The sequence below is a fragment of the Populus euphratica genome, unplaced genomic scaffold, assembly GCF_000495115.2.
Source record: "Populus euphratica unplaced genomic scaffold, PopEup_1.0 scaffold806.1, whole genome shotgun sequence".
Taxonomy (NCBI): domain Eukaryota; kingdom Viridiplantae; phylum Streptophyta; class Magnoliopsida; order Malpighiales; family Salicaceae; genus Populus; species Populus euphratica.
Window position 1 is genome coordinate 74,920 of NW_011500669.1, and position 17,532 is coordinate 92,451.

The window sequence follows — 17,532 nt, forward strand, 5'->3', positions numbered from 1 at the left end:
CTTTTCTTTATTTAAAAATTCTCAAGCCACGTGTGACTGAGGTGCTGAGAATTGAAATTGTTAAAGCAAATTATTTATGCATAACTATGTTTTTATATGAAGTGTTTACATTTATTTTCTAATGCTAATGCTTACAGGATGTAAAAATATAGTGTAGAATATATATATATTAAAAATATTAATAAATTATTTTATAGTTTATTTTATAATAACATAGTTAAATACTAAAAAATATTTTACAACTTATTTTTTATTATATTATCAAATATCAAAAAATAAATCACCTTATAATAATTTATTTTCTATAAAAATTACTTTTAACAAACAAAACTATTTTAAAACAGCTTAGTTGCTAATAATAAAATTATCTGTCATTTGATTCAATTAATAAAATTATATTTAACGGATTATTCTTTTTATCAATTTTATCTCACCTTACATAGAAAATCCTATTTTTGTTACTAGTGACAGTTATCAAGGGGATCCAGATGGAGAGTTTTCATACTGTTAATTCATTTCACCTTGCGCTGGCCGCTTGACTAGATTGTTAGTTGTCCGAATATAAATGGGTAGCAGCTTCTGCTGCGCACAACATTAAATAAAATAAAAAAGTGTTTTATTTTTTAAAATATTTTTTATTTTAAAATACTTTTTTAAAAAAATTATATCAAAAAATCAAAAATTAAATTTCTTTTCAAAATTTTTGAAAAATACAAGCCCACCAGATAGATGTGCCAGCCTTGAAATGGACAGTTCAATTATTTATTGTTACTTTTAATGCTCTATTACATTCTTACAGAAACCTTTCACAGTCCACATGATAATATAACTTTGTGCGGTGTAACATTGACTAGTATATAGTTTTTGTTGAAGCACTTGGAGGGATGATTGGGATCTGACGTTCTTCTTCTTAACACTCAACTTGAGGCCGGCAGCATGTAAACATTTAGAGATGTTACTCCTCAATTTTTTCCCTATGAAGTCTCATGCTGCTTTTCTTCAAAAGATTGTGTGATATAAAAGGAAATATCACAAAATGAATAAATCATTAACTTTCCATCGAGTTTTATGTTTCTGTGGGCTGCTGGCTGGCTGAGACGCTATTGGGCTCAGTTAAAAGATTTTAGCCTCGTATTATTATCTTTCACTGGGCTTAGATGCCTGATAACCTCGGCTCATGGACCCTTCTTATGCCACCTCATGGATAATAAGTGAGAACAATATCAGCAATTGGCATTGGGCGACTGGTCGTGGAGGAGCATAGCGTTGCAGCTCAGAGATTTAAACCAGGCGAGCCAGAAAATGTGAAAGAAGCAGTGCATTTTTGGCGTTGTCGATGGCTTTCGTGGGGGGGCTAAGCATGGTTTATTGTTAAGTTTTGCCATCTATATTCACATACTGTCATTTTCGATTCGGAATTTTCCAAAATTCATGCTGCAAAAACTCTTGTATAACAGTATAATGTTATCATTGTAATTTATTGCGAATTTGCGATATAATATGGATTTAACGATGTCAGATGAAACCTACACATATATGAAAGTGTATGGCCAAGTCAGCAACAAGAGTTTTGTAAGATAACATTATTCAAGAGCTTTTTCCTAAAGATATATACTTGATATAGACCGACCTCTTCTATGAATTTTATCCCTGAACGAATTTTGTAAGATAACATTATCCCTGATTCGTACAATTTGGAAACCTCTTCATCTTTGTAAATGCTGCTACGAGTTCCTCGTGTTTGGATGAATACTGAGAAGGGGAGAATTAAGGGTTTTACATAATTATTTTTTCTTACACAATTGAGTATTGAACATGGGTATACTCTTGAAACACAGGTTTGTTTGTGGAACTCGATAAAATTTGCGGTCCAACTACATATTAACAAAAAGCAACATTTTTCTTCACATGCAAAGGCCATTTACCCCAACAAAAAGCAATTTATTATTATTATTATTGTTCTTATTCCAATGTTTTTTTTTTTTCAAAAAAAGTTATTTTAATGCATTTCCAAGATACAGACACTATAAGAAACAATAGTTATCACTCTCCTATACACCCTCCAATCTCTAGAGAAATACCCTCCAATCTCTAATAATCTCTCATATTTCTCTAGAGTGAAAATCATAGATTCAGAAGCGATGGGCAGCACCATCATCATTCTCTCCACAACTCTCTGCTTATTCTCTCTGCCAGTGATCTGGTTTACAAAAAGAAAGATGAAATGAAAAACACAATCTGAGGTAAAGAGAAGGTGGGGATGCGGTGGGGGAGAAGCCACATATACAGAGAAAAAAGATTAGAGATTGACTCCGCAGTAAAAAGCAAAATGAGAAACTGAAAGATTGAAATTACTGTTTGAATCCAGGTAAACGCCACACTGCGAGCTCTTTTAGATTTTTGTTAATTAACTACTGTCTGTGCCCGGAATCAATGCTCTATAGGTGAAAAATGTAGGAAAATGAATATAAAAATCATGGTTTGAATCGTCAACGCAAATGTGTGTAGGAGCCTAATTTCCCTTCAAGTGCAAGAGAAATCTTTAGTTGTTTAAGAAAGGGCTGCCAACAGGGGAAGGGGATCGAAATGCATATCGAGAAGGAAAATGCAAAATAGCTGGGTGAAGGAGTGACGTTGTAGTAGAAGTTTAAGCAATCTTAGCACTTAATAAACATGCCGTTTAGTGATGATTGAAATGAAAGCATATATATATATATATAAAGCTCAAAAGGAAGCAAAATCTGAAGATTTCCATGTGGAAGTAATCGTTTTTCCTGAATCATCAGCTACTGGTAAAAATCCAAGCACAGACAACAGTGGAATTAAAGCAAAGTGAAGCTGGCAAATTGGCAATAGAGTTGTACCATTTTGCAAGCAAAGAATTCCCAAAGGAGATGGAACAGTAAAATTATCGCAAGATAGAGCTGAAAATTGACAATTGAGCAGTACCATCTTGCCTGCACAAATTACAAAAGGAGGCAGAACAACATAAATGTCTCATGTTAAAATTACAATCAAGAAAAAAAAAAGGAAAACAATGAAAAAGACCGTGTGAAAAAAAAAGGTTTCACCCGTGTGAACAAAAAGTTTCACCTCAAGCGCCTCGCTGTCAACTAAAATCTATGTATATTGCCTCTGCATCAATATTCTTCCTTGACGAGTTATTTCATCACAAACTCTCCTACCATCACAAAAATGACCAAGGATGGTTACTTTCATCCTCTATAGTTTCAGGTTCGAGTTCTTGATTGCTCGTATGATGATTATTGAAGGCTTATATAATTGTTAATTTTAGGACCCGTGGAATTAATCGTGGTGTGTGCAAGCTGACCAAACACTCACGTTAATCTAAAAAAACATGGATAATTAGTTTCATTTATTAATGTCCCTGCTTCCTTGCACCAAAGCAAACAAACTGATGCAGAAATGAGATATTAGGTCTCGATACGAGAACATGAGCATCAACAGAACTTTTAAGGATAATACAAGCCCAAGAAAGAAAAAAACACTTTGCGCACCCGCAAAAAACAAGTAATTACCTACGAACAAAGCATACACTTGTGTACTCCATGCCTGCAAAAAAAAAAAAAAACTGTTTCAGAGCCACTCCCATGGAGGTAAATTTGTTCTGAGCAATGTTACAAATTGGGTTTAGAGTGATATAAAAACAATGAGAAAGGCTTGCCAAACCTTGACAACATTTGGAAGACCAACAAAAACCCAAGGACCTTCACTAATCACGCAACCAAACACACCACCAAGATTAAGCAGACCCCTAAATTGCCAAAACAACAGGGGCAGCAACAACATCCGTAAAGCAAGTTTGTCACTGAACATTTAGCCGAGTGAAGAAAAAACAGTTGATAAAAATAACTTTCTTCTCTCAAGCAAATATCTAATTCAAATTGCAGTATCCGCAAGGAAAAACTACAGAAAAGAAAATATTGAAGCTTGAAGCAGCTCCACGCTAGCATCTTGCTTTTAAATATCTCAATATAACCATAGTCTTAGCTTCAGAAATTGGATAATTGATAAAATACAAACATCAGAGACATCAACTTGAAACAGCACATTACCATTCAACCACAGTTATTAATTCAATGTCTGCTGAAAATATTAGCTAAAATTCAAGGTGAAAATGGTAAAACTCAAACCTGTCCAGACTGGAAACCCCAAAATCTTAACAGTCTCATCCTTCGGACCCAGATGGCAATGCATCGCCAGCTCGCATCAAAACCCCCAAAATCAATCACCAAATCCAAAACCCATTACACAAAACACTAAAGAATCACAAAAAAATCAACTTTTGATGCCCTTCAAGTTGAGTCAACCCCTCACCTAAGCTCCAGAGAAAGCAAATATGGCTCCGCCATTTATCACCAAAATTACAATTCCCTTTTTATCCAGAAAATATGACCCTTATTCCCAAAGTGCCCCCAACTTTACAATAATTACTATTACTACCCCACCTCCCAGAAAACGACGATGAATCATTCCCCGTAAACCCTCTCTTTGCTCCTCCTCCCCCGTTCACAGATGCATGCGGCGGCGGCGGTGCTGGGAGTTCACGGTGGAGAGACGGACATGGGAATCTATTGCGCTTTCCAGCTCTCCAGTGGTGACAGAACTTCTGATACTGCTGGAGGTGATGATGATTTAACGTGTTGTTCACTGATTGGCCACCTCCTAATCTGTAAGCAACTCGGTTGTTTGTTATGGTGTTGCTGCATCCGTTGTAGTCTTTCTCGTCGCGGCACCCTTATCTTATTTTTCTTCTGCATGCTCGGTGCATCCTCTCCTCCGTCATCTGTCGGCTTGGCTTAGAAAAAGAAAGGGGAGAACTGAACATGGAGTAAAAAAAACGAACAAAAGAAACCATGCCCTCTCGCGAAAAGAAAATATTAGAAATGGAACTTGAATCACTGTATGAGACACGGTAAAATGCCTCACAATCACACTGTTCGACACGAACAAATTGAAAATTTATTTTACTTTGAAAATAACAAAAGTTGACAACACCGAAAGATAAAAACAGCAGTAACATGTAGATAGCGTAACAAGAACAAGCACAACAACAACATAGCTAGGTTTGAACTTTTTTCTTTTGTTAAATACTAATACCACAAAAAAGCCCTGTTTGCGAAGTCTTTAGGCTGAGGTAGTCATGCGGAGCCATAAGCAGACGGAGCTATATTATGGGTGCATATCCGAGAACAGCACCAAATATCTTGATTTCTTTCTCAGCCCGAATCTCGTAAGCATGTGTTTTGGCCCCTGCTTCGTTTTTCTCCTTTAAAAACTGGACCTTGTCACCAACTTTAAGGCTCTTGCTAGCAACAAAAGCGAGCCAGCCCTTTGAAATAACTGGTTTTGGATGTCCTTTCTTGCGAATTGAGCATCTGAAGGCCCAAACACGGCCACTTCCATCTACAGCTCGAAAATCTACAGCATGACCACCAGCATTAAAAGACGGAAGAGAGCTGAGAAACCTGGTCGGCACTGAGAGTCTCTTTTTAATATCAGTCTTCCGAAGCACCTTTGAAAATCTCGCCATTTGTCAAGACCGAGTGGGTGACCAAAGGAACAGTTGGAGAGGACTCAAATTATTGTGCTGTGTGCCCTGGAGCCATCTCAATTTATAGCAGTTATGTAACTTCCTTTTAGTCTAGCAACAAGTGGGTCCAGCAAACCGACTTCGTTCACACAGGAGTTAACCTTGAGTGATTTCTATTAGCTCATGAAGCATCCCACTCTTGAGGTCACTTTCGTGGCACGCTTTACCCAGCTAATCAATTTTTTTTTTTTTACACAACAAATATAGGCTAAGATTCAGGAGTGTTAAATCTACTTGCACATTTAGATTAAGAATTTTAACTTTCACTATTTAAGAATAATATTTATAATTTATAATATAAATTATAATATAAATAATAATATTATATTTATATAATTTAAGTTTAAGTGGATTTACCTCATATATATAACTATAAAATCATATCATGAAAGTATAAAAGCTAAATAAAAATAGGTTTATATTAAAGAATAAAATTAGTTAAAAAATAAAATATTATTTTAATAAATAGTATTTTGAGAGAAAAGATATAGTTAAACCTTCTTATAAAATTATAATAATCTAATAAAAAATAAATAAAATAAATTATGAAGTTTAATTTTTAATTAAATCGATATTAAAAAATAAAATTAAAAGAAAAAACTAATTAAAAAAATCTTAATCAATTAGATTAATTTGTTAAATTAAATTAACTTATTATACTTAAAATCTATATGATGAAAGTATATTAATTAACTAAAAAAATTATTAAAGTGTATTGTTTTGATACTGTATTGCAATACTGTTAACTATAAACATAGCATTGTTTCTTAGTGTTAGAATCTATGTAGAATCTATTTAGTAAGAAAATGTGATATTGAAATTTAGTGATTGTGTATGGATTCATGTATGAAAACTCTCATGTAAATCATATATATATATATATATATATATAAAGATACTCTATATATACACAAATAGATATAATTAATATGATTAATTTGGCTGAATTGTTTATTTAACTAATTTATTATTTATTAACTTAGACAGAATTTTTTAAGATATAATCCTTTTTCGATGATATATAAAACATTCCAAATTAAAGTTTATGTTCATGTCAGAACTACTCACTCAAATTTTTATGCGTGTTCCAGAAGATTTGCGAGAGCATAGTTTATTAAATTGTTTAAAAATATTTTTAAAATATAAAAATAAACAATAACATGATGTTTACATCTATTTTGAAATTCAAGTGCTCCGTGGGGTTTTAAAAATTAATTATTTTAAAAACATATTAATTTTTTTAAAAATTGTTTTGATATGTTATGATAAAAATGAATTTTAAAGAATAAAAATGCTTGAGATACGACAGTTGATCATTTCATTCTTTATTGGTGAGATGATATCTCAAATAACCCAAGCTTCATTCTTTTCTTTTGGAGTTACAATATAGCATTATGAGGCTGAGCGATAGGAAACTTGAACCCTAGCTCACTACCATTATCCCACCACAGGAGCAAATAAATAATAAGTTCTGTGTTTCTTCGAGTTTTATGTTTCCGTGGGTTGGTGGTTGAGATCACTACAGGGCTTGGTTAAAAGTTTTTAGCTTTGTATTATTATCTTTCACTGGGCTAAGATGCCTGATAACCTCGGCTCAGGTCCCCCCTTCTTATGGCACCTCATGGCATAATAAGTGAACAATATCAGCAATTGGCATTAGGCGACCGGGTGTGGAGGACCAAATGTGAAAGAAGCAATGCATTTTGGTGTGGGATTCTGTTAATTTATATATGTCGAGGTATGTTATGCAATTGTCGTAAACCATGCCAATCAAAACTGTGAGCTTATCACATTATTCAATTTTTAATAGTCAAAGCGAAGGCAATTTTTTTTATAGTTTATACAATAAAAAAATAAAAAAAATCTTGTAGAGCACTAATATTTTTAGAGTGGATTGTGAAGATAATCTGGGTGAAGTTGGCTTTTAATTTAAACCGCACGATACACTCGCTTGACCAGGCAAGTGGTCCCTTTTACTGTTTATAAATAATTATTTTTTATCAACATATTTTAGGCTTGGTTTGAATTTTCGGTAAAATAATTTTTTTCTGTAAATATTAATTATTTTGTCAATTTATTTATTTATGAATTAAAAATTTGAACAATCTTCTTCTTTAACCTAAATCACTTCTTTTTATACAAAAAAATTATATATTTTAAAGTAAAAAATTATGACTGTAATTTTATTTTATAATGGATAATTAAAGCTAATAAATGCTTTAGCTATGATATAAAATTGTTAACCCAGTAAATAAAAATATATATTAAATTATAAGTGAGTGTTTAAAAATATAGTAGTTAATTTCTTTTTTTGATGGGTTTCAAAAATATATTGTTATTTGAAAAGTATTTTTAGTATTGTTCAATAATTTTAATGTATTAATATAAAAAAATATAAAAAATGTTTTTCTAAAATTATTATACATAACAATACAAAATCCACTACTTGTTAATTCACTTATCTTTGCCCTGTCGATTGTCACTCTCCAAAATTCATGAGTATAAGGGGCCATGAATCTTATTAGCCCTAATTAATGCACGGAAACGGAGCTAGCTATATTATGAATATTCTGGTAGCACTAAAGACGGCCACTTGTTTGCTCGGGATGCATAAAGTCTTTAGGACAGGGTAATTGGGTATGTGCACTCATTTTATTGAAAAATTTTAAAATTTAAATTTTTTTATTTAAAATTAATATTTTTTATATTATTTTAATATATTAATATCAAAAATAATTTTTTAAAACTAAAAAAATATTTTAATATATTTCTAATTAAAAAATATTTTAAAAAATAATCAGCTCACCCTCCCGCGTGCACCCTTTTTATATTACAAATGTCCTTTTATTTTAATTTCTAGAATATGAACAGTCTTTACAACACAATGGCACCACTCATGTAACTCTACTGTAGTTTATGAACAGTATGATGATTGTCCGAATGATTGGGACACCTTGATTTGGTTCGAGTCGGTGCAGCAACACCTACAACACCTACGTCATTCGACTGACAATGACAGCCTCATCATTACTCGTGCCCCACATTTTTATATGATTTTTGCCGTTTCTTGATTGGCATTGCCTGTTTATTCTGCTTTCTAAAATGATTTCTATATTTATTTATTAAAAAATATGTTTAAAAATAACCTTCAGGGAACTTTGACCTCGTTGTGCAGCCTTATACCCCAATTTACTCGACAACTAGTCACAGGGACGCACGTGTAAGAGGGTCTTATTTGAATACAATAAGCTTAAAAATATTTAATGCCGACAATTTATTATCAACCGAAGCGAAAATGTGTTCTAAGTTTGAGAGAATAAAAGCTGAGGCAATAGAAGCTTCCTCAGCTTTTATCAAAAGCTGCATGTCCAAGAAACAAGATAATTATAAAAATAATATTGAAATTGATAGGACTTCATGTCCCCCTTTTTATGGCGGCACCTCAGGGGATAATAAGTGAACAATGTCAACAATTGGCATTAGGCGACTGGGTGTGGAGGAGGAAAGCGTAGCAGCTCACAGATAACCTGTTTTTTTTTTTTAAAAAAAATATTTTTGTTATTTTAATATTTTTAAATTATTTTGATTTACTGATATTAAAAATATATATTTTTTAAATAAAAATTATTATATTAATATATTTTCAAATAAAAATTATTTTAAAAATAATTTCTACAATATTTCTAAACCCCATAAACCAGGTCAGCTAGAAAATATGAATGATGCAGCGCATTTGGGTGTTGTCGATGACTTTCTTTCGTGGTGGGGGCTAAGTATGGTTTTTGTTAGGTTTTGCCATCTATGCTCACAGATTGTCATTTTCGATTTGTAATTTTCCAGCTTCATGCTGCAAAGACTCTTATATAACAGTATAATGTTATCATGTAATTTATTGTCACAAAATATGGATTTAATGATGTCATATGAAACCTACACATATATGAAAGTGTATGGCCAAGTCAGTAGTGGCAAGAGTTTTGTATGATAACATTATCTAAGAGATCTTTTTCCTAAAGATATATACTTGATACAGACCTGTTCTTATGAACTTATCCCTGTTAACGAAATAATTCAAAATGCGCCATGATTAGTACTATTTGGAAACCTCTTCATCTTTGTAAATGCTGCTATGAGTTACTCCTGTTTGGATGAATATTGAGAAGGGGAGAATGAAGGGTTTTACATAATATGAAAGTTTTTTACACGATGAGTATTGAACATGGGATTATCATAAACAAAGCTACGCCCTAATGGTTTTTGCCCCACGTCTGTGCTAGCATATAATAATTGGACACCATCCTGTTTCCTATGGGCTGGTGGCTGAAATCATTATTGGGCTTACTTAAAAAAAGATTTGAGCTTTGTATTATTTATCTTCCATTGGGCTAAGATGTCTAATAACCCTGGTTTGGGTCTCCCTTCTTATGGCACATATTCTTATAAGTGGACAATATCAGCAACTAGCATTAGGTGTAGTGTTATTAACAATGCGTTTGTTTTTTGTGGCAGTTTCTGTACTCGAGAGAGCAAAAGAAAAAAAACAAACAAGGTGTTTGATTATATTCGAGTTTGTGGAACCCATTAAAATTTTTCCTCCAACCACGGTTAACAAAAAGAAATATCAACATGACTTTACTGAGCTGTAAACTTAATCTAATAAAAACAACATTTTTTCTTCACATGCTACGGTTTGTTATTCTATTGTTATTATTTCAATGCATTATAATTTTTAAGCAAATTAAAAAAAAAAACTTGTTTACTTTTAACCAAGTACTTTTCCCATATTTTTTATTTATTAATATTTTCAATCATAGTTTTAATAAAATATATATTTATATTAATCTAATCATCATAACTAAAAGTATTTTTTTCTAATTTTTTTTAATTTTAATCATAAAAATAAATATATTTTAAACATATCTTATAGATAAATCCAAGATTTGATTGAACGTTCAATGAGGTTTAAAAAAAAATAAGTGGAAGTTGTTTGAGTGTGACGAAATAGACTCCACAAGTAAATCTTTAATAGATTCTTATTTTATATTAAAAAAAACACTATTTTAACTTTTTTCCAAAACAAACTTACAATAACATTGTTTTGAATTACCAGTTAACCCATCAAAACCTGCAAAGATTTAATAACTGTGATTGATGACGAGACGAACTAGAAAATGTGAAAGTAATGCGTTGTGGGGTTGTCCATGGCTTTCTTGGCAAGGATAAAAACAAATTTTGTTAAACTCTTATATAACAATATGCTGATATCTCCCAACTGTGTTGACTTGAGATGCTTGCCTCAATTTATAATGATGCCATATCAATCCGTAAGTATTGATTGGGACAGGATGATGTGAAAGTGCGATCACCATTCTCCATCTCATGAATGATTGGGACAGGCACGAAAGTTAATAACACAATTTTTTATTCTGTTTATTATTATAAAAAAATAAATAAAAATAATAAAACTGATGAAATAATAAAAATAATATGAAGTTTTTGTCAAGTCAACACAAATTAAAAGTTTCAAGAATTAATTAGAATAAAATTATCAATTAAAATCAATTTTAATAAAAATAAAAAAAATGATAAATTTAAAAACTTAATTAAACTTTAAATTAGTTTAATTAATAAAATCAGGAACTTTATTAAAGAATTGATAAAGTTTAATAACTTAATTAAACTCTAGATTATTTTAATTAATGAAATCAGGAGATTAATTAAAAAATTTATAAGTTTGAAGATTTAATTAAGTTTTGAATTATTTTAATTAATAAAATTAAAGATTTAATTTAAAAAATATTAAAATTCAAGGCTGATTATGATCAACATCACAAGAAATTAAAGTCTAACAATCAAAGTAAAAAAGAAAAAGATGCTATAAAAAGGTTAATTAATTTTTCCAGGGGTGATTTTGAAAGAGTTAAAAGTTGAAAAGTTAATTAAAAATTAATTTAAATAAATTAAAAACCAGTGATTATTTTGTAAATAGTGTTAAAATCCGCGGGTCCAATTGCAATTGAGTTAGGGGTGAAATTAAAAAAAAGGGAATTTTCCTTATTAAGGGGCTTGTTTGCAAAATGTCAAAACGTTAGTGACCAAATGAAAAGATAGTCATTCCCATCCCAAAATGACACCGTTTCAAAAACACCGTGCATTGAAATAGGGGAAATCCCACCTCCAAAAACCATAACCTCTGTGGCCACTGTCCTCAGACTAGACTTGGATGTAGACCGAATAGTCTGCTATCTGATCCCTTTCCATGCAACTTTTCTCCACTGCCGTGAGGGGCCGCTGACAGGGCTGTTGATGTCTCAATCCAAGCAAGACACAAACTTCCAGACCTTATCATTATCCAATAAAAATAAGGAGCAAATCTTACGTAAGAAAGCCTATTAAAGGCGGAAGAGAACTAGAGGACAAAAAACAAAATAGGGAAAAAAAAAACAAGAGACACGGAACAGGTAAAAACGAAGTGTCTTGGAGCATGTCCAACTAGACAGCTAAAAGAATAGGTAAGAGAAAAAAGTTGTATTTTTAGTTTTTATGTTTGTTTTCAAGCATTCCAACCGGGCGGTCAAATGTACAGCTAAAATAGTAGCTGTTCAAGACAATAAGTGTCCTTTCTACATTTCCATGTAGCAAAAGAAAAAATTAAATTACAATACTGGGTATCGTTTTTTTTCATTTGGTTTATATTTGTTGGCTAATGTCTTATTTTCTATCCGTTGATCAATATTTATTTTTATTTTTTTAAAAAATAAAAATAAATAAAAAAACAACATTTAGTTTTTTCTTTTAAAAGCATAACAAAAAAAATTTTACATATAAATTTCAAAACCTTGAATTGTACCTGACTTGGCAATTTCAATAAAAATACTGAAATTCTTATTACAGTTTTTCTTTAACCTGAGTTTACAGGTAAAGTAGGGAAATTAAAATAACAAGTTTAAAGATAAATATTTTAAAGAAAAACTGAATAAAAAAATAATATAAAATTGATAAACTCTAATCTAGATTTCTAAATAGTTTCGAGGTAGCCCAGGCCTTCTGGGTGAATGAGATTTGCTTCAAATCAATTTTCTACTTATCTGCTACCTCTCCCTCCCCTTTTACTGTAACTCTTGGTTACATGAGAATTAATGATAATAGATACATTTAACAACTGTTTTATTTATCAGTGTTGTATTTGGATTTTTTTCTTTTTTTTTTCTCAAACGATGTTGTTTGCCTTTTTGCCTTTGAACTTCTTTGCTAGTTGTTAACCGTAGGAACTTCTTTATCTTAGCCTTCCATGTAAGTGCTTCTTGGTTCAATCTTGACCATACATGTGCTCACTTTATTTATTTGGTGCAGGCAAGTCTTCTTCAACACGCCTCCATTTCTTTCCCTCGGCCTCACTTGATCTTGCTCCTTTAGGCGCTATCAAGATATTATAGTACCTCACCTTTCTCTCTAATTTAAAAAAGCAAGAATCAATTGTCCTTTGATTAATTAATAACATCAATTGTGTTAATTAGCTGAAATAAAAAAATTCAAAATTTCCAAGTTTTTTTACTAACTTTCTTATGAGCAAGTCAGAAGATATTCTTTCTCAACCAAGTGATTCTAATAAATTAATTAATGACTTAACATACTCGAATTTAAATATTCATATAATAAAAAAAATCACAAAAAATAAAAACTTCTCACTAGATGAAGATTCTTTACTTGTCTCTACATAATTAAATACAACTAATGATCCAATTATAGGAGTTGGACAATAAACAAAACAATTCTAGGCTCAAGTACATGCTTATTTTGTAGAAAATGGAGGAAACTTGAATAATCGTTCCCAAATAAAGATCTCAAGTAGATGATAATAAATAAATAGAGAAATCAATAAATTTGTTAGATTTGTTACTTAAATTGAAAATTATCAACAAAGTGGAATGAGTGAAGAATCAATGGTAATTTTAATATTCATTTCCATGTTAAATTATTTAACACATATTTTAACATTATTGATTTTTTTTTAATTTTTACCATATTAATAATGCTCAGCAAATGTATGCTTCTCGCATTGGCAAACGATTTCAACTAGAACAATGTTAGGTTATCTTAAGAAAAGAACCCAAATGATAATTTGAGAGTGTAAGTCAACATTAAAGGTTAAACAAGAAACAAAAAAGTCATGTCAATGCAAGTCTGGTTTCATCAATTCCATCTACCCCTAATTTTGTTAGTTTAGGAGAAGATAGTGAACCATTAATTTACCAAGATAGACTAATTGTTTAGGAGGCTGCAAAGAAACGACTTAAACATAGACAAAGAAAAGATAAAGTTGGGGAGTTAACAATAATAATTCTCTTACAAAAATTCAGGGATACTCTAGTTAAAATTAAGAATTAGAAGAAACAAGACAGGAAAATTATGTTAGAGTAACAAGTCATGATGATTTAACAAAGTCAAGAGAAACAATAATTGGATTGGATTGAGAAAGAAGAACAAATTATGAAAATGAATATTTCTAATTTGGATCCAATTTCTGTAGTGTATTTTTAAAATAGATAGTTAGAAATTATGTAGAATATGGGTTTTAATTTTTAATTAACTTGATTGATTTATTGTAATGTAATGTATTTTTAATTAAATATGTATAAAATTCTTAGTTATTTTAAATCTATTGTTATAAAATTGATATCAATTCATAATATTTTTTTGAAGTTCCTCTAACATTTAACAATAATAAGTAGGATTACTTAACTTAAAAGATAACAACCATAATGAAAAAAGAAAACATAAAAAACTTAAAAATTATGATAACATAAAAAGTTCAAATCTAATGATTTTACTTGTTGCCATATTATTTCCATAAATATTTAATCAAAGCTTCTTGTAATTGAGAGCTAGTTGCTCTATCCATGATTCAATTATGAGTTTAAAGAAAATCATGTAGTTTTGATATTTCACTATGTGATACTGATGTAAAGAAATTGACTTCATGTTCATGGTCAAATCCAAGATTCATTGCTCCTTCATCCTTAATAGTCATATCATGTATTATTATGCAAGCTTTCATAATATTTATAAGAGTTTCTTCATCCCAGTATTGAACAAGTCCACGTACAATTGCAAAACCAGATTGGAGCACCCCAAATGCTCGCTCCACATCCTTTCTTGTAGACTTTTGCTTGCTTGTAAAATATTTTCTCTTTGCTCTTAATGATCTTGGGATTGTCTTAACAAAAGTTGACCAATTAAGATAAATCTCATATGCTAAATAGTATCCCATTGTATATTCATGCCTATTAATTGTGTAATTAACAAGAGCGGTGCAACCTTCAGCAAGTGCACCAAAGATAGGTGATCAATCAAGAACATTAATATCATTTAATAATCCAGACATTCCAAAAAAGACATGTTATATCCAAAGATCTTGTGAAGCCACTGCCTCTAAAATTATAGTTGGTTCACGACAATGACCAATATACATCTCATGCTATACAATTGAGCATTTCTTCCATTTCCAATGCATACAGTCAATGCTCCCTAACATCCCTGGAAATCTACACTGCTTTCTAATTGATAATAATCGATCAATATCAGCCTTGTTTGGTGCCCTTAGATACCAATAACCGAAAACTTCTACGATTGCTTTGATGAAAGCTTTAAGACTTGTTATCATAGTGGTTTCTCCAATTCGAAGATATTCATTAGTAAGATCTGTAGAAATACCATATGCAAGTATCCTGTAAGCTATAGTTACTTTTTGAAGGCAAGATAAACCAAGAACGCCGAGAGCATCAAGAGCATCTGTCCTTTATTTGAAATATGGATTGTGAGCTTTCACTGCATTTGCGATCCAAAGAAAAAAACAATGACTCATCCTAATTTTTTTTTTTAAATTGACTTCTAGTGAATTTAGGATTTTCAGCAAAATAATCATTGTATAGCCTTAAGTCACCTTCTTTTATATTACGATTGACAATATTGTGACCAATAACAGAGTCACGATACTTTGTTCTCCACCCTTGATTATTTGATTCTTCTTCAGCAATCACTACGATAGCAACTTGAAAGGCGAATATGGGAATGTCATCATCAAAATCAAAAGAATCATAAAAATTAAAATTAGAATGATTAATAATGAATTGTAATGAAATATAATAAAGATTGGAGAGAAGAGAGGATGAGAAAAAATATTCAGGTATATGACAATATTTATAGACAAATTATTTTTTGAAAATTTAAAATCTTAGAATGTTGATGGTTATTTTTTTAAAATTTAAAATGTTGGCGGTCATTTTTTTAAAGTTTGAATTTGTTTTTAAAAAATTAAAAATAAAAATTTAAAATGTTAGCAGTTATTTTTTTCAAAGTTTGAATTTGAATTTCCTTTTAAAAAATTAAAATTTTAACAATAACATATAAAACTAAAAACTAAAAATATTTATATAAATAAATTTTAAATTTAAAAGTTTTAAATTTAACTTGAAATTATATCTTTTAACTTTCATATTACTTCATTAATTTTATATTTACTTTTATAAATTACTCATATTAATTATATAATTAATAACATCATAATTATATTATATAAAAAATCTAAATTAGTTATATAATTATATTTTCTAAATAACTTTTTACTATTGAAATGCACATAAATAAATAAAATTATATTTATACTATTTAAAAAATTATTTTATCAATTTAACACTTTAATATAGCATTTCCTATTAAATATACTCTTAAATGTTGGAATGCCTTTTTCTTTCTTTTTAAAATATTTTTATTGTTATGCTTCACATCTCATTCAAGATCACGAACATTTAATAAAGAGATTTGGGGCCACATCAAATCTTAATATAAGTAGTCTATTACTCCTAGCTCTTTTATTTTTCTTCTAAATTTGTTTTAATGAAACAAATTTAATAATTAAAAAAAATTATAAATAGTAATTTTTTTATGTTGTTAGATTGTCTCACTTATATCTATTTTAAGATATTGATAGTATTGTTATTAGAGTTTAGATGTATTTGTAAGATTTTTTTTCTTTTCTTTTTTTCTCTCTATTTATTGTAAATTTTATCTTGCAATTGTCATCCATAACTTTTTAAATTCTGCTATTTTGTTTAATATTTTTTTGTATTATACTATTTTATTCATTCTTTTTAAAAATATTGAAGTACAAAATACTCAATTAAAAGTAAAGCAGCTACAAAATCCAAAAGTAGTATTTATCAAAAACTCCCATGAAAAGGTGTCTTATGAAATAAATGATAAAGAATATCGAATATCTGTCTATCATGAGAAGGGCAAGGGTTTGTAGGATTGGCCACATCTAGGATAATTTTTTAGGGGGCGTTAATTTCTTTTTTTTGTATGGGTCATATAAAAAATATGTGTATAACACTTAAAAAAAATTAAATTTCTTTACATCCACGTGTCAATAAAAAAAGAAGGAAAACAATGAAAAAGACCACGTGAAAAAAAAAGGTTTCACCTCAAGCGCCTCGCTGTCAACTAAAATCGATGTAATGTTGCCTCTGCATCAATATTCTTCTTCTCTGACGAATTATTTTACCACAAACTCTCCTACCACCACAAGAAATGACCAAGGATGGCTAAGTCAGTGACAAGGGTTTTGTAAGATGGCGTTATTCAAGAGATCTTTTTCCTCAACCATATCTTCTTCCAGTGATCTGGCTACAAAAAGAAAGATGAATTGAAAAACGCTATCTGAGGTAAAGAGGAGGTGGGGATGCGGTGGAGGAGAAGCCACATAAACAGAGAAAAAAGAAAGCAAAAGATGAGAGATTGAATCTGCAGTAAAAAGCAAAATGAGAAACTGAAATATTGAAATTACTGTTTGAATCCAGGTAAACGCCACACTGCGAGCTCTTTTAGATTTTTGTTAATTAACTACTGTCTGTGCCCGG

The 17,532-nt window shown here is 30.4% G+C and overlaps 1 protein-coding gene across 29 annotated transcripts in view; it reads right to left on the bottom strand.

Moving 5' to 3' along the window:
- Positions 1–17,133, bottom strand: part of LOC105115916 (uncharacterized) — a 32,242-nt gene extending 15,109 nt beyond the window's left edge. For 5 of the 29 annotated variants that reach the window (XR_840417.1, XR_840414.1, XR_840415.1 and 2 more), the window contains exons 1-2: positions 4,155–4,332; positions 3,691–3,775 (exon numbers count right to left, since the gene is read on the bottom strand). Coding sequence is in view for 5 of the 29 variants with exons in the window: in XM_011012990.1 (XP_011011292.1) it covers positions 2,181–2,200; positions 2,742–2,957; positions 3,540–3,573; positions 3,691–3,837 (417 nt within the window). In the remaining 24 variants the exon portion in view is untranslated. The other 24 variants (XR_840435.1, XR_840421.1, XR_840419.1 and 21 more) reach the window with 24 other exon arrangements.
- Between the last annotated feature and the right edge of the window lie 399 nt (positions 17,134–17,532).